Source organism: Nelumbo lutea, chromosome 4 (genome assembly GCF_056320005.1).
Source record: "Nelumbo lutea isolate HS-2025 chromosome 4, American lotus-T2T, whole genome shotgun sequence".
In the NCBI taxonomy this organism is placed as follows: domain Eukaryota; kingdom Viridiplantae; phylum Streptophyta; class Magnoliopsida; order Proteales; family Nelumbonaceae; genus Nelumbo; species Nelumbo lutea.
The window spans coordinates 83,680,260-83,697,723 of NC_142687.1; the positions used below are offsets into that span (position 1 = coordinate 83,680,260).

Sequence of the window (17,464 nt, forward strand, 5' to 3'; positions counted from 1 at the left end):
CTCGTTTGTCCCTTCAACAAATCAAGATTCCATTTTGAAACATATCATTGACCCAAACTCCTATGATCTTGACCCTTTAAGACTGATCAGACCTCATCATCAAATCCCAGACCCCTCAAAATGCCCACCTGTGACATTTCGGCCCCAAACACCTTCATTTACCCTCGATCACACAAAAATTCTATTTTGAGGCTTCAGATTGATTGGATTCCAAATCTGCCCGATCCAGGTCCAATTGGCCGATCTAACCCCACAATCGACTCAGAATGTTCAAAAACCCCACCCTATGAAATTTCATTCAAAACTATACCCTAGTTTGCCGCTTCATCTAAAAAGATTCCATTTCAACCAATATCACTGGCCCTCACACACAAAACCCCATCTACGGTCAAACCCATCTCAACCCTCCATTTTCTGACCCAAAATCCCCACCATTGAACAAAAAATCCGGCCTAACCCCTTTGACCCGGTTTGACCAAACTTTTTCAAAATTACCAAAAATTACGAAAATGCCTTCATCTCATATAAATGCAATATAATCTTTTCATTCGTCCTAATGACAATTGACCTTCTTCCCCATCTCAGGCGCCAAACTTCCCCATCTCAGGCATCCATCTCGCACAGCTCTCTCCCTCTCTTGTTCTTCTTCTCTTTTTTTTTCCTATGCTTCTTCTTCTCTCCCCTCCACCCTCTCTCTCATTTTCTCACTGACGCCTCGCCTCTGCAACGAATTGCAGTGGCGGCAGTTCATTTTCCTTCCTCCCACCACCACCGGATCTCTTACTTCTTCTTCTTTTCCTCCTCCTTCATTTCCGAAGGTCCGTTATCACCAATCCCATCACTGGATCTCTCTCCCTTCTCCTTCTTCCCCTCCTCTTCTTCATTTCCGAAGGTCTGTCATCGCCGGATTCCTCCTCCTTCTTCGTTGCAACGGAGCAAGACCGGCAGCAGCTCCGCGTCTGTCAAGAGAAGAGCACCTGAAGTTGAAAAGGGCTGAATCTTCCCTGTTTTCTTTCCTGTTCTCTACATCTGAAGACGACGAAGAAGAGTCAAAGCTCAGCCACCGTCACCTGAACCAGAGTCACTCTGTTGTCGTCGCCTAAGCTCTCTACTGCCTTCGTTTTTTGTTGTTCTCAGCATTCCACCTGAAGTTTCACATCTATCTCTGTGTTCCCTCTGTAATCAGCAATCGGCCATACATACTTAGGTAACTGCGAACCCAACTTTCTTGCTTCTATCAGAGAAGATTAGAGGTGGGAGACACATCGATGGAGTAGGTTCCATTAGATCCACCCCGGTAGATCTGCTCTTCAACCCAATCTGGCCTAAATTTACTATATGCTCTTGTGCTCGTTTTGAGATTTAATAGGGATAATGGTCTGATGATGTTAGTTTTGTTCAATTTCAGTTTTGATTCTTGTATGGATATAGGGTTTACTTCAGGTTGATGTTTTTTTGTTTTCTTTCTTTCCTTCTTCGGTTATTTTCTCAGGCATGATTACAGAGTTTATGTAGGTGTTTGCATTGATAATTGGGATTAATTGGTTTTTGACAGGGATATCAGCCGAATCTACCTAGTTATCTCTGGTTAAATTCATTAAGGGGATTAGCTTCTAAACCCCTTAATGAGCCAGCTTAATCTTCTTTTCCATGTAACGAACCTCCTTTTATTATTTAGTTATCTTTTATTTAAGTTATATTGCTGGTTATTTTTGTTTCATATAGCGTAGGCTAATATTTATATATGGGCCCCATCTATTGGACAGGGGTGACTAACCCCTTTCCTCTCCCATTCGAGACCTTTTGGGACTGGTTTAGCTAGTGCTTTGTATGTTGGAGTCATTAAAAAAAATTCTTTCAAAATTATGGCGTGACTCCAATATGAGTTCAAATGGCAAAGTGAGCCGGTTTTTTCTGATACTCACAGTCAACAACATTAATAGAGAGGTGAACTCACACACGAGATGTGCCAACGATGTTAGTGTGACGCGCCATGGTGTGAGAAGCAGATCTCTATGCGACATGGCATTGAAAAAGCCTTGCATTCGGAATATCTCCCATGACCGAAGTATACAGATGTTTGTGGTGAAAGGTTGTAAAGGCTGTTCGAAGAAGTGGGATCTCCTGACAAATGAGCGGCTCACAGGTACATCTACCGTGCATTGGGACCATCTCGCGTGAATAATAAATAATGAGTACGGGAGATGTTCTCAACGCATGGTAGGATGTGCGTGTAAGGCGCCTCACAGGCGGCAGGTGTGATGAACAGATCCGGTCTCCTGTTCGACGGGTAGAAGCAAACCTTGCACTGACTGAAGCCGATCTCTTGAAAAACTCCTATGTAGTAATGTAGATGCAACATCAAAATTTATTACCTGTTTGCTCAGAAGACAGCTCTCAGTAAACGGCTCCAAACACCGCTCGTTCCGGTAAGTGAGGTTACCCCAAAATTCATATTAAAGCTAATGGTCGTTGGACGGCAGTTACTTGCTCCTCTTGTTGTTAATTTGTTTCGATTCAGAAACTCGCATCTCTATGGGAATTGGGAAAAGATGAGGCGCCATAAATCCATAATATTGCCAAAGAAGAGAGATTCAATTTGCCAAGCATAGTTGATTCTTTTTTCTTCTTGTTGCTCCCCGCCCCTCTCTGAAGGTTGGTGGGTAAAGCCTTACAGAAGATGAAAGGTAAATATAAAAAAATTGCAGGTTCTCATGCTGCCTCCGAGTACTGCAGTCTGCAGGTACAATCCAGTTGTTGTTTGCAGGCCCCTTTTGGATTTAAAGCTTTTTTCTCTGTTCCCATTAAGTTGTAATAGTTACCTTCCTTCCTCTTTAGATTTTCATTAAGTATTGTTCACAAGATGGAGATTCTGTCTTCGAGGAGCTCCGGCGACAACTTATCACACTTGCATGTAACACTTATGCGATAAACCTAGTGAAGAAAATATTAGATAATGGTATTCTTCAACTCTGCATAAGTGTAAAGATATTGAAGAACCTCATTATCTGAAAACTTGTTTCTTTTGTCCTTGCTAGGCCATCTAAATTCCTCTATTTGCAGCTTCTAAAAAGTAGTTGGAAGTAGGCAATTGACCTGCTGGTTCATATAAATGTTTGGTGCATTCAATTGTTACTCATTCATTTCTCAGAGTCACCTTCTTTGGTGTTTATTCATATGTTACTCATTCATTTCTCAGAGTCACCTTCTTTGGTGTTTATTCATATAAGTGTACGTTTGAATGTGTATGACGACGCATGTACTTTTCTTACATATTTCTTCCTGTGGGAAGATAAAGCTATATTTTAATTCGTGTGAAAGAGTGGTATGAAAAAGAGGATGTACATCATTATACAGAATATGGGTTGGAGCCCCATTTCTTGATAACAAAAATTAGGCAAGGATAGAATTATCACTACAAAGAAACCCTTTTGACATCATCCCTTGCAAGATCTTTGGAGATTGAGTTTTCACCTTGAAATCTATGTTTTTTGGGATTGGAATAATTGATGAAATATCTGTTAGCTCATCATAAAATGTGCTAACTTCCATGACCTTGACCACAATTGCTACTCTATCTTATGACATTGGTTGAATCCCTTCAATGGAAAATGAGAAATGGTGTCATTGCTTGCCAATTTGAATGCTTATAAGGAGGGACATTGCCTCAGTTTTATTCGAATCTGTATCACCTATGGAACTGCTAAAACTCCATAGGATGCTCCCATCTGCAGTAATGAAAATCCCAACAGCACCTGCTGTCCAACAGTTGCCTAAAGAGCTTCTCAAAGACACAATGGCTGAAGTAAATTCTCTTCAAGTGAAAAGAAACTTGGCACACTAACTGCATTTTGTTTAGGATTACTTGATTATAAATTTTATGAAAGCATGATGTGAAGTTTAGTGAGAACAAAAGGAGAATTTTCTTTTTCTCTCATGAATTACTTACAAGACCTATTTTTTTCCTGGGATTTAATGGTTTAACCCTTCAGTTATGCCACTATTTTTTTTTCTCTACTACAGTTATTGATCATGTGCACCAGTTGGGAAATGCATCTCAGAAACAAGCCCTTCTGTTGGAGTTGTATCTGACTGAGCTTCAGTTTCTAAGGATTTGGTTTCAACAAAAAAGCAGGTATTAGTTCAATTATTTGAGATACTTTACTATTTACATTGAACTTTCTGCATGACATTTTTTCCTATTCATGATCTTTACTCTCTTAGGCTTGTACATCCATGAATTATGTAAATATCATTTTGGTTAGAATTTCTGATTTCATCCTCCACAACAATGTCTCTTTTGGAGATAAACATGATGCTTAAAAGTGGGTCCAGACTCCAGATTGGTTTCCTATCACTTGTATGTTGTTCTTGTTCATCTTTTGGTGTACACCATTGCTATGGATTCCTCCTAGTTCTAATCTTTATTAAGCCTAAAGTAATATCCTCTCACCTTTCCAGAATACCCGTCTCATCTATAGTTCTGTTGCAATTGGATGGGCTGTGTTAATCTAGGGATTGTAGTCATATCACTTTCCCTCTTTTTGATGGAGGAGAAAACAAGTTTAAAAAAGGATTTTCCCTGAATAAATAATTTTTTGTTTTTATGGCAGTAAGGGTACTTGCTTATTGTTTATGGAGGGCTATGTGTTGGGTTTCAATTAGTCCAGTTATTAGTAAGCTATGTTTACATTTTCATGGTTGCTAATTGGGTAGTTTAGGAGTTGTTAAATGGAAAAATATTAATTTTGAGTTTTTCACTTTTCCTAGTAAAAGCCTATGTCTAAGTGCCCATTTGGGAGGGCTTTCAAGCAGTGGCTCCTGGCATTACATGATCTGAAAAACTTGGAACTCCATGAAGTCATATTTGATAAAAAAACTGGATAGCTGAAAATAGGCTTACATGAGCTGCAAAATCGACTTTCTGGTGAAGCTATCTCAGGTAGCTTCTCTGAAGCAGCTCAGTCAATCCAGAAGCCCTCCAAAATGGGCCCTAAGTAGAAGAAGCTAATTATGGATTTTTTATTATCTTTAAGCTATAGAAATACATATTTGATGCTTTGGCCTTTGAGTGAATTCTTATTCTTATTTCAGGCTCTTTTCTCTTTCTTTCTTTCTTTCTTATTTTGTTGGTAATTTTTCTGACTTCAGCATTGATTAGCCATCATTAACTATGGAAAATATCATTATTAGCTTAATTAGAGGATTATTGATCCAGGTACATTCCTACAAAGTCCCAGTTTCCACTTTCATTAGAGAAAGAAATTTATCTCCCTAAGTTGCCCTAGTGAAACATTAGTAAAAGGGGATTGTGGGAACTCAGTTTCTAGAATTTCTTGAGTTCTCTTGATGAGAACAATTTTTTGGCCTTTTGTGCAAAACCAACTCATATTACTCCCTTCTAAACCTTCATTACAATTTTCGTGATTTTTCTTTATTTTTAAAGCCTTTAGGGATTTTTGTAGTTCGCTGAAAATTCAACTCAGAACCCTTCTAGATCTAGTTGCCCCCTCCTATTAGCCTTAAATTCCATGTTATATGTATTTCTAAGTCCATTGTCAATCCCTTATCCCTAAACCCTAGACTGAATTCTTTTCAAGAAACAGGTATTACACTCTGGATATCATAAATGCCTACTCCTACATCAATTGGTACAGAACACCTTTTAGCCATTTTTGTGAACTTTCCTAAGCAACCTTAAGTTCCCTGTCCTCAATGACTGCATGTGCACACACTTTTTGCAGCTTTCAAATTGTACCATGTATAGACTATAGAGTATATAGACTTGACAGGGCAAAGATTGATGGTTGATACTCCCTCGTCCACAAAAATACTGAAAATTGGCAATCAAAATTCTGGAATTTATGAAGTTAAAGTTTACGAGTATGTTTAGTAATTATGGCACTCAATGATCTTAAGAATACTAAAAAAAATTATCTTAAGAGTACTATTCTAAGGTCACATGCTATGCACATGTGCAAATTAAGGGTAAAGATATAAGTTCACATTATAAAATCAAATTTAACTTTATCACCTGCACCAAATCCGAGATGTGCTATGCACGTGTGAAAATGAGTACTAACCATATATGATATATGGTATTTGGGTTTAACTTTTATGACCTGCATGGAACCTGAGGTAAGCACCCACTTTATATAGTATAGATAGTTGTAGAGAGAACGATATCAAAATATGTAGTTGATGACAAGATCATTGACTGGATTCAAGTGCATCCAGAAGTTGAAAGTGCAAAAAAAAAAAAAAAAAAAATCTGAATCCTTCTTTTGGTCTACCTTGAAGATGCCCACACAAGTTATTATCTAATAATTCTGCTGTTTTTAAAATACTCCTTGCTTTGTAAGAATTGGGCTTGGGTGCTATCTTGTCACCTCTTCCATATTCTGTACCTTATTAGTTTTATTTAATCAATTTCTTTTCTTTTATTATAAAAAGTGTAGCTTATTTACTGGATCCATAGACAATATTTGGATTAATAATTCCTTAGCAGAAAGTAGGTAATCATCCTCATATTAAATTCTCATGTTCCTTTGATTAGAACCTTAGTAGCCATATAAGTTCCCTAGGGGGATGTGCCCACTTAAATCCATTTTTTCTCAGAACTAGGAAAGGAACACATTTGAACCATGGTCCATAAAATTCAGAACCACTTTTTACATAGTTGAGAACTGTAACTACTTCTAAAATATCTCTTGAAATTAGGGGTGATCGTGGGTCAGGTTCGAATAGAAATGATGACCCCTACTTGAAAAATGTTTAATCAGGGAATACTTTAAACAGAAAGTGGGTATCAAGTATCCCTGCTTTCCCTCCTTTCACTTGTGCACTGCATGACTGCAAACTGCAATCTAATAAATAAACTTACCCAAAAGGATATCAGTACCTTTGCTTTTAAACCAAAGCATGGGCAATCTTTTTGTGGTTTAAAAGTAGTGTAACAGCAAGATTTTTTCTGGTTACACCCAGACCTTAATGAGAGCAAAGAACCAATTGAAAACAGAAAACTGGAAAAAAGGACAATCTAGCAGAGAATAGGAGGTGAATAAGATTGGTGGGGGGAGAGTATATTCTTTATCTTTCTTTTTTTTCATACACTATAATGGAGAAAAAGAAGTAGGAATATGTTATAGCTAATCTTTTTCGTTGGGCTTGCAAACAAGGTTTAAATTTTAAAATATCTACTTTTGAAAAAAATTGCATACCTGTGTTTCAAACAGTGGATATTTAACTTAAAAAAAAATAAATATTCCGATGATTGACAGATAAGCTACTGAGGATGACTTATAACATTGAAACATTCAAAGCCCCTAAACTCTCATTATTTCAAGTATCGGTGACCTTATATGGTACACATAATACAATGCAATACATATCAATATGTTAAACCTTGTGTTTCAAACAGTGGATATTTAACTTAAAAAAAAATGTTCTGATGATTGACAGATAAGCTACTGAGGATGACTTATAACATCTGAAACATTCAAAGCTCCTAAACTCTCATTATTTCAAGTATCGGTGACCTTATATGGTACACATAATACAATGCAATACATATCAATATGTTAAACCTTGCTTGCAAATAGAAAAAATGTACTCATGAATGATATTTTGCTTTTCTCTTATAGAGTATGTAAATGAATTTATTCATAATAGAAATAATTTATATACAATGTACATATATTACATAGATGTCAGGTGTATATAATGTATATCAGTGCTTTCAACCTGACGTTGACCCGACCAGTTGAACTGCTCAAATTGTCACCCGATCAAGATTCTAGGTCTGGTTTGAGTAAAACCTGAAGAAAGGTCAAAACCCTTTGACTTGGTAAAAAATCGTTCAACCCGAACGGTTGGACCATTGAACCGGTGACCGGGTCGCGGGTTGCATACTAATTGTGTATGCAAACTTTGGGAGGCCATAACTTTGCACTCTGATGTCCGATTGAGATGATATTTTTTTTTTATTTTGGGTAACTTTTTGAGATCTATGCCTCCCCTTGCCCTGCTATTTGCACAAAAAAAACCCTTTTTTGGCCTCAATTTGCAATTTTTAATATTTTTATAAATAAAGAAATTAAAAACTGAATTAAAAAACATAAATAAATATAAAATAATACATAAATCATATCTAAAACATAATTATACATTATTTATTGATAAAATATGTATTTGTACATATATATACATATATACACATATATGTATATAAATATACATATACTTAAAATATGTAGATGCTAACATGGCATAGTCTGACCTGTTCGACCTAGATGGTCGAACTGGTGAGCTGTGACCAGAGGCAAAAATGGTTCGGCCTCTGGGTTGGTTTTTAAAACACTGATGTCTATTGACCTTTGTAAATTTCCCAATGTCTAATTGGACATAGGGTTTAGGAAAATTCAAGAGGGTTTATTGATATACTCAAGGCAGAAGTTCTCTGGTGTTGATAAGGTTGTTGGGGTAAATGACTTACCTTATGTAGGGGCAACACAGGGCTTAGGAAAATCCCAAAGGGTTTATTGATTTACTCAAGGCAGAAGTTCTCTAGTGTTGATAAGGTTGAAGGGGGAAATGGCTTACCTTATGTAGGGGTTGAAAACTAGGCCTTGGTTGTGGTGAGTCCCCTTGACTTTCGCTTTGAAAGGGTAGGCTACCAAGAGGAGGTATAATAGGACATGGTTAGAAGAGTCAGTCTTATGGAGGGAGAGGTTGAGCCTCACAATGACTTGGGATTAGGACTGCAAGTCGGGCTGGGTTAGGTCGGGTTGAGGCCAACCCTAGTCCAACCCTAACTTCTAAACCCCAACCCTAACCCTAACCCAACCCAACCTTAACCCTAACCCTAACTAAATTCCTTCAACCCTAACCCAACCCAACCCGAAGTCAATTTCGGGTTGGGTTGGGCTCGGGTTGGGCCCAACCCAGCCTTCTTCCCATCCCTTAAAACCTCATAGAATTTCTCAATTTTAGATCTTAACTCAACTTTCACTACATATATTAATCCTATATTTCATTAGTATTTGTTTGTTGACGTTTTTTTTTTTTTGTTCTTTTGGTACAAAATTCAGAATTAGAAATGACTATAGTTTATTATGAGTTATGACTTACGATAGATCTTTCTTGGGTGGCAAACAACATAGAGGAGATGAAGAATAAAATTTTCAAAAAAACATAAAATAATGTTATTAAGGTTTTATTAGGATTAAGTGAAGTGATTATCTTAAAAGAAATACATGATACTATGTGGTGGGGGCTATACAAATATCATGCATCTAAACAAATCAACGTATATTATATATTACATATAACATATATTTATATATTACATGTACTATAAAGTTGGGTTCAAGTTGGGTCGGGTTGGCTAAGGGGTCAACCCTAACCCAACCCGAAATAAAGTCGCATGAATTTCAACCCTAACCCTAACCCGAACATCAACCCGAGCCAACCCAACCCAACTTTTTCGGGTTGGGTTCGGGCCAACCCAGCCTAAGTTGCAGCCTTACTTGGGATCACACAATGACTTGAGTCATGGGGGGTAGAGCAGGACATGGTTAGAAGAGTCGATGTCATGGAGGAAGAGGTTGAGACTGAGAATACTTTTGAATCACAGAATGGCTTAAGAGCTTCCATGTTGGACACCTATTGACACCTAAGCATTTTCAAGTGTCTGATTGACACTGTCCTGCAGTGCGCATCAGCTCCAAATTGGTTCCCTGCTGAATTGATAATAGCCATCTAGAAATTTAATTTTTTTTAATTAAAAGTGGTTCATTAAAAGGTATGTTTTGAACACCAGGCATGCTCTTTCACGCCAACTTGTTTTGTATGAATAGAGGGGGGAGAAGAAGATTTCTGCCACCAACTAAAGTTGCCATGTGGAAGATTCCTGTTTGATTTAAATGTCTTTGTTAAACAACCCAAAAGGCAGAACCATTCCCTATTATTTTTAGTGCATCAGTTATTACCTTTTTTTCTACCTGGTCTGATGTTATATACTGTAAATTTGTAAAATATGAAAAAGAAAATAACTAGACGAGTTCTCTGAATGCATATGCAGGTGGGCTATTGGTGGAGCTGGTGGTGTTGTTTGGCCAAAATAGAGGAATCAGAAGAGGGGCTTGAGAATTTCCACTCAAGCCTACCATTAGAAAACTGGCATTGAATGCCTTTGCCTCCACTCCCTGGAGGAAAAAAAAAACACTCTGGAAGGGAAATGTGAAATATGGGCTTGTGCAAATATATCAAGCCTACACCAAATTAATGCTTGAACTCAGTAATTATTTTTGGGTTGTGTTATGCCATTTGCAGTTGCAAGATTATGTCTGCGTTTCTGGAATCCTCAAATTTCAAATTACAAGATTTGGTGAAACCTGAGTTGCAGACTTTGAATAGATGGTGGCATTTTGAAAAATCCCTGAAACCAAGTTCAGTGGGAAACAAGGTCAACTTGCAAGAACTGCCCAAGTAAGGGGGCCGACTTATCTCTATGAAACAAGCAGGTGCCCTGGCGGTTGACTGGTTTACGTGCATTTGGTTATGAGGTTGAGTAAGGTCATTCATCAATGGGAACCTTATACACAAAGAATAGAGTCCTTTTAGGCACGAAATGGCCTTGGCGCAAAGCAATGTATTAAATATAACTTGAATTTCAGTTACGTCATACGTGGGTCATAACTCATAAGTTTTTCAAATGTATAATAATTTAGTTAAATTTTTTGTTCCCTAATGGAAAGGAACCGAGATGCCTGACTGAAAACTGCAAATTTTGTTGTTTATTCATTTTGATGAAAGGAGGGATCTTGGTGAAATTTAATGAGATAAAGGCAAGTCAACACGAATTTAATGGGATTTGTTTATATTTGGGTGATTTAGAAATTCTTCTTTCAAATGATTCAATGACATTTGAATTTGTGTGATAACACCTGTTCATGATATTTACTCCCTCAAAAATTAGAATTGATGCAGGCCGATTTGCTTCATAACATTCTCCTTTCTGATCTGATTTCATAGATGGGAGACTCGCACTTTTCATTCCTGCCCTCATATCTCCAAGAGTTTCCTTGTGGCTTGCACTTTGTGGTTCTGTGGTCATGTTTCCGAAGATTTTCTGGTTGCATGTACCCAAAGACCTCATGTTTGTTGTAGTAGATCCGAGTTCTCCGGTGTGGATAATCTTGGAAGAGACGTTCAGATGGATCGAAAAGCGGAGACTCTTTCTTAGATGATTCATAGGCTCTCAGACAGTTCTCTATCACTTTGGCTTCCTCTTTGAATCTGTCTCTAACTTCTTTAAGACCCTGCAAGATTTTATTATTGGATTTGGATCTACTCCAGCATCTGGGATCCAATCTTCTAGGCTTTTCAGTATCTGATCTTCCTGGAACATTGCAAGCCCTGTGCAGGCTTTGGTTGCATTCTGGGCAGAAGTTTTTCCATCTCTGAGCGTCGAAAGCTTTTCTTTTTGCTGCATCAGATAGGCATGTGTATGCCTGAAAGATGAATTCTTTCATTAAGGAAGCGAATAAACTTGCATTCTGAACGTGCAAAAGAAAAACCTACCTCTAAAACAAGCTTAAATGCAACTTCAGCCTTGGGGTGTTTGTTCTTGTCCGGATGAAGTTGCAGAGCTGCACAGAAAACAAAACTCACCAGAAAGGAAAAAGAGGACACTGTCTGTACATATTAATTTGACCAAGTAGACCTACCAAGGTTCCGGTATTGCTTCCTAATAACATCTATATCTGCATCTTCTTCGACCTATCGAATGACTCCATAGAAAACCAACCAAGAACTCAAAATGAGCAAGAGAAAGATCGAGATCTATGAGAAGAGACTACGTATAAAGACTTACTTGAAGAAGACGATACCAATCTATGTAGCGGAGGCGACGATGATTACAGCCATTGGAGTGGGTAGAGATGAAGCAGATCTCTGTCACTAACCGTGACTTGAAATCTAAATCCTCTTTCACTATGACCATTTTGCAGAATGGAGTTGGAATGGTCAAGGAGAGAGAATGGAGTTAAAATGGTCAAGGAGAAGCAGAGAAGGAGAGTAAGAGAGAGAGCGAGATGAGCAATTCAGGAAGTTTGGTTTTGCTTGTTCTTTTGATTTTTAAAAGAGAAGAAGAAGGTGGAGCGGTTAAGGTTACAGGGAGATCACTAGTGCATGGTTTGCGGATTAGAATTTGAAAGTGGACGAGTTTCATGGGAACAAGCGAAAACCGGAGAGGCTACCGTTAGGTTTTACACGTGGCATATTCTAGTATGGCTTTGGACCTTCGATTTAATCTATGAAATATTGAAATTCAATTCATTCACGTCTATTTAGTTAACCGATAGATGCGAGTACGATGAAGATTTTGCTGAGCTGTGTCCGGGGACATAGGACACGTAGGTGGTTCCATGGGGCCGTAACTTGCCACCTGTCTAATCTTAGGGAATAAAGACCCGGCATTAGCGATTAGGCCATTAGTTGTATCCCACGATTCTTCACCATCTGATTTTGACCAAGAAGATTCACCATTTCATCATTTCATGGACAGTGCCTTGTTGTATACAAGCAACGCGTGCAGCAAAGCAGGTTGGAGAGTGATAGATTTTCAGAGTTCAGACAAGCTCTCTTTTCTATTTATTTATTTATTTATTTATTTTTAGGGTAAAATATAAAAATTTCCCGAGATTTCTATTAATCATAAGAACTTCTACTGAGGTTTCATGTTCACAAAAGCCTCCCTCCAAACTGCAGTATTGAAAAAACCTGCAGTTACTTCTTTTTTGTTACATTAGGATGTATTTGGTTGCAATGTAAATAAATTTTTAATAGTAGTGCAAATGATTTGGGTGTAAATTTTGATTTACTTTTGCTTCAAAATTTATCTTAATTTTTTTTATTACAGTACAGATAAGATAAAATAAGATATGAAGCAGAAAACAGTAAAACCCAAAACAAAATTAAACCAAAATTTACATTATTCTTATTTGTACTTCTATGCATTTGTACTAGTGCAAATAATAAAATTGTACTGCAATCAAACAGTCTTAATTTCAAAAGTACCCATTTTACTCAGATAAAAATTTATTAAAATACTCTCAAAAGAAATTTTCACTTTTAATTAAAAAAATACTCAAATTAGATCGAAAAGAATAAAGTAATTTTATTCTATAAATACATTAGGTCATCTAGTAAAAGTCTAGAAGGGAAAATCTGGTATTTTAAATTATATTGAAAGATTCCCTGATAAACTGTAAAGGTAATTTTGTATTTTTGAAGTCTCTATTACCGGGACAAAGATGAAAAGAGAGGTAATTCCAGGTTTTTTTATGAAAATGTAGTCTATAGGAAGGTTTTTCCGTTTTATTAAAGTGAAACCTCAGGGGAGGTTATTATGATTATTAGAAACTTCAGGGAAGCTTTTATATTTTATCCTATTTTTATTTTCATATAACCACATACGAATTTTCCATATGCTTAGTTCTTCTATAGTGTTTTTTGCTTAGCTGTAAGGAATTAGAAAGGATTTGTACTCCCGTCCCTACAGCAAAGCAAAAGCTTGTCAGCCACCAATCACGGGGGCTATAGGGTGTAGCAGGGTGGCGGTGTGATTAGAGAAAACATCCTTGACTGAGTGTTAAGGAGCTGACAGAAAGAGGGGAAAAAAATCAAATTTTGGTGCCCACAGAGGCCATGATATCAGCCTTCAGTCCAGCTAAATACGTTGAAGTGAAGTTACTTTGTCTTTCAACTTATAATAAAACATGAATAACCAAAGTCAGAAGACTCAACACAACTCAACTTGACCAAATCCGTTCCTTGGTCAAACAATTAATCACCTAATCTTAGCTAACCACGATAGTCTTAATCACCAGAAATCTGCAAGTTTCTAGTCAAGATCCACGTAAGAATGTTTCGGTGCAAATCTTGGTTTTCAAAACTTGACTGGACCGAACGGTCGGACCAGAAAAACCGGGAATTGATCAGGTGACCAGTTCTGTTCTACTCCAGAACTGTTATTTTTCCAAAAACCATTGATTTGATCAGCAAACTCTTGACTCAGGCAGTCGAATCATTTGAACCGTCTAACGGTTTAACCGTTTTTTTAATCAGAATGAGCTATCCATTTGATTCAAACGGTTGGACTGTTCGACTCTAGAACTGAACCTTTGACCGATTCGTTGTCCGATTCAATTTTAAAAACCATGGTGCAAAGTGTTGAGTCTTTAATGATGATATTATAATCATGCATCTTTTCCAAGTATCAAAGTGAAGCGGCTGCCTTTTTCAAGTATCAAAGATTAGACTCTATTTGCGCTGTGAATTTCATTTGTATTTATATAAATGCATGGAAGTGCAAATAGGTTGAATGTAAAATTGTGGTTTAATTTTTTCTCATAATTGACATTGCCTTATTTGTTTGGGAGGAGTAAAATGAAGTGACCCTCGCTTTATATTAAAGAGAATAGAGATAGAAGGAGGGTTATTTGTTTGGAATTGTATAGGAAACAAATGATATGTAGTCTCTATATTTTATATTTCATATGAGAGACAATTGAAGTAGGAGGGAAGCGATATAAAGTTTACATCAGTTTGTGGGATGTAGAATTTGCACTACCAATAACGAGAAATGCAGATTTGGTATCAAGTAGGAATGCAAATTATAGTTATAAATAAATGAATGCAAAACTGAACCATGTGCAAAATAAGTATACAGTTTAGATTCGACGTAAACAAATAGAACCTCTAGAAATACCAAAAGCTTATAAGCCAAATATCTAACTTGTTTGCTAACAATTTTGGTGTGTTCATTACTTATTTGTGATTGGTCATGTAACCAGGCTTGCACACTTGTATTTGTAGCAAATCTTGTAAGATGGGTCATGTAACCCAACCCAACCTTAACCCTTCCCTCCTATTATTTATTGTAGGGGTGAGCTTGGGCTAGTTTAATTAATTCAGTTCCAAAGGTAGAACCTGGAATTGAACCTACCCTCAAGGGGTCCATTCCAGTTTTTCGGACCAAAACGTACCTTGTCAAGATCGATTTTGGCCTTGGCATTATAGGGTCTCTCTACCCATGGAATCTATTCTCTCTTTACCAAATAAAATGCAACTTAATCTTTTCATGGCATCAAGAACTAAATTAGATAGATATGTATGTTGTTGAGATTAATATAGTAATATATGTTAAAGTTATGTTTTGTTAACATTAAAATTTATAAATGTGACATAATTACATAGTCAGAAATTGTGTCACTATCAATATATATCATTGATTAGCAATCATAATCATAAAATGATTAAACTTGATTTTTAATAATAATAATAATAATAATAATAATAGTAGTAGTATAGTTCAAAACTTATATTAACCTTATTAATTATATTGTGAAAGCCCTAGAGAAGGACCATGTTTTTGTAGAGGACCTTCCTAAAGAAGAACAAGTGATCGTTGTGGTGACTCGTGGATGGCTAGAAATGCGAAGTTGTTCCGGTGATAGAGAAGGGGCTCTGGTAATGAAGCGTAGTTCTAGCATCGAGTTTTCACAAAGAAGATGTTTAGGGAGATGAAGATGGAGGCTGACAACTTGTACAATAGGGGAGATCTAGATGCGAGGACGAGGACAAATTTCTCGTTCAGCATGGCGGTGGTGGTAGGAGTGTGGTCAGAGTATGGACAATTGGAGGTCAAGAAGATAAATGAAAAATTGGTAGTTGTCACAGACATTGTTGGGGTGGAAGCGTAAAGAGCTTTTCAACGCAACTGCTTAGTTGGTTCGGATGGGGGAGGAGTTAGAGAAGTTGAGGCATGGGCAAGCCATTCATTGAAAGAAATTGAAAGGGTTAGAGTGAAGAAAATGGTTGACGAGTTCTTCCTCTTCATCTTACCCCCGACGACCAAAGCAAAGTGAGTTTTTGAGAATAGACCATGGTAGACGGGTAGAAACCCTTTACTACTTGATTGATGGGGGCAAGCACAGGTGCTTCTACCCAAAATCTTAGACTGACTTGAGCAGTGCCGAGCCGACTTGTATAAGAGTTTTTGGCCTCCCGTTGATATTATGGTGCCCAAGTATCATGAAAGAAATTGGAGACCTCTATGGAGGATTCATAGAACTGATGGTTCGCCGGTAGAGCTCACTATGTGTGAATGGGTTAAGATGAGAGTGGGAGGGGGTAGTGATATTCCAGAGAAGGTGGAGATTGTTGTGGAAGAGGTAGCATTCTCAATTCACATCCGGCCACTCCCCTCAGCTCTCGTAGGTGGAGAGAAGAGGGTTTGGGGACTGGAGTTATCTTAAGAGAGGGAGGGGGTGGGTCGGAGGTTTCAAGAACAATGGTCCTTGAGGAGGTAGGGGAGAGTTTCTTCTCAAAAGATAACTAGAGGAGTTCTCCATCAAGCTATCTATTGGATTAGGAGACATAGATGGAGAGGTCTCAGCATCGGGTCACCGGAAGGGGAGAGGACGAGGGAAGGGTGGACATTGCTCAAGTGCATTTGATTTTGAAAAATGTGGATGGCCAGGATGAAAGATACAAGGTACTTAGGCACATGTTCAAATTTTAAATAGAGAAAGGGGACAAGAGCTAACACTCGATAAGCTAAATGCAGTAATTATAAAGAATGTCTTTTGGAATTCCAATGGACCTTGAATCTAGATGGTCAACCAAGAAAAGACTAGGAAATGGGTATGCCTCAGGCGGTTGAGGTGGAGTGGGTAATGGATACCCAAACTTGAAAGGAAAACCCAACTTCACACCTAGATCTATTGGGTATGGGAAATAAAAGCTAGGAAGAATCTAAAGGCCGCGAGCGAACCTCATACTCATATTCGTGGCTCAACTCAAGACATACTAGCTCTGTCAGGACCTGGGTGGTTGAGCCTCTTTTTGAAACAAGCGATGGGTGCTCGCCGACCTCTATCTGGCCAGAACACTAGTGCATTAGCAGTGGCAAAAAGAAAATTCAATGATGGTGGCAAGAAGAGATCCTGCACAGATTCACCTTTGTCACCTCCTTCAATAGGTTAGACGGAGATAGGGGAAACTAATAAGTTTCCTCTCATGCGGCTAGATGATGGTTGTATGGAGGTGACTCTGATAGTTGTGGTCAACAATGAGGAAGATTTTCCCCTCAAGATGGCATGATTCCTATAATGTCTATTTCGGTGATGGTCTGAAAAGCAACAAAGAGATGGAAACAACTGAAGGAACTGTTTTCCAAGGAAAGAGCAAAGGGAAAATGATAGAGTCTATGGACCAAGGAGATAAGCCGACTAGTAACACTTCTTCCCCCTCTTGGGCTACTTCTAAAATGTTGGACTAGGTAAATTTCTGAGAGTTTCAAAGGAATTAAGTGAAGAGCAAATCCAATAGTAGGTAGCTTCAGAGGCCCAGTAGCTCTCTGGGATCCTCAGTTTGCTAATTTGGTGTCTTGTAGAAC

The 17,464-nt window shown here is 37.8% G+C and overlaps 2 protein-coding genes across 4 annotated transcripts; one reads left to right on the plus strand and one right to left on the minus strand.

The window, feature by feature from the left end:
- The first annotated feature begins 555 nt into the window (after window positions 1-555).
- On the plus strand, window positions 556-10,880 carry LOC148861411 (pumilio homolog 24-like). Of its 2 annotated transcripts, XM_088985851.1 has the most exons (6): window positions 556-1,207; window positions 1,928-2,429; window positions 2,522-2,743; window positions 2,839-2,959; window positions 4,024-4,135; window positions 10,082-10,880. In XM_088985851.1, the coding sequence occupies exons 3-6, from the start codon at window positions 2,681-2,683 to the stop codon at window positions 10,122-10,124; spliced, it is 339 nt and encodes a 112-aa protein (XP_088841977.1). In that variant the 5' UTR covers window positions 556-1,207; window positions 1,928-2,429; window positions 2,522-2,680; the 3' UTR covers window positions 10,125-10,880. The 2 variants fall into 2 exon arrangements, 1 of the variants encoding a protein (XP_088841977.1); XR_016113209.1 differs by lacking the exon at window positions 2,839-2,959.
- LOC148861412 (Chaperone DnaJ-domain superfamily protein) lies at window positions 10,860-12,184 on the minus strand. 2 transcript variants are annotated; one of them, XM_088985849.1, is made up of 4 exons: window positions 11,876-12,184; window positions 11,730-11,781; window positions 11,584-11,651; window positions 10,860-11,513 (listed from the first exon to the last, which is right to left on the minus strand). In XM_088985849.1, exons 1-4 carry the CDS (start codon window positions 12,002-12,004, stop codon window positions 11,001-11,003), a joined length of 762 nt encoding a protein of 253 aa, XP_088841975.1. In that variant the 5' UTR covers window positions 12,005-12,184; the 3' UTR covers window positions 10,860-11,000. The 2 variants fall into 2 exon arrangements, with proteins under 2 accessions (XP_088841975.1, XP_088841976.1); XM_088985850.1 differs by having other exon boundaries at window positions 10,860-11,488; window positions 11,876-12,134.
- Between the last annotated feature and the right edge of the window lie 5,280 nt (window positions 12,185-17,464).

What these genes read in the sequence shown, in the direction of transcription:
- LOC148861412 (XM_088985849.1), bottom strand. Translation starts at nt 12,004, where the DNA reads ATGGTCATAGTGAAAGAGGATTTAGATTTCAAGTCACGGTTAGTGACA. An exon ending in ATTGGTATCGTCTTCTTCAA is followed by an intron (nt 11,782 to 11,875) that starts GTAAGTCTTTAT and finishes GTCATTCGATAG; the next exon opens with GTCGAAGAAGATGCAGATAT. An exon ending in GAAGCAATACCGGAACCTTG is followed by an intron (nt 11,652 to 11,729) that starts GTAGGTCTACTT and finishes TTTTCTGTGCAG; the next exon opens with CTCTGCAACTTCATCCGGAC.
- LOC148861411 (XM_088985851.1), top strand. Translation starts at nt 2,681, where the DNA reads ATGAAAGGTAAATATAAAAAAATTGCAGGTTCTCATGCTGCCTCCGAG. An exon ending in GAAGAAAATATTAGATAATG is followed by an intron (nt 2,960 to 4,023) that starts GTATTCTTCAAC and finishes TCTCTACTACAG; the next exon opens with TTATTGATCATGTGCACCAG. An exon ending in TGGTTTCAACAAAAAAGCAG is followed by an intron (nt 4,136 to 10,081) that starts GTATTAGTTCAA and finishes ATGCATATGCAG; the next exon opens with GTGGGCTATTGGTGGAGCTG.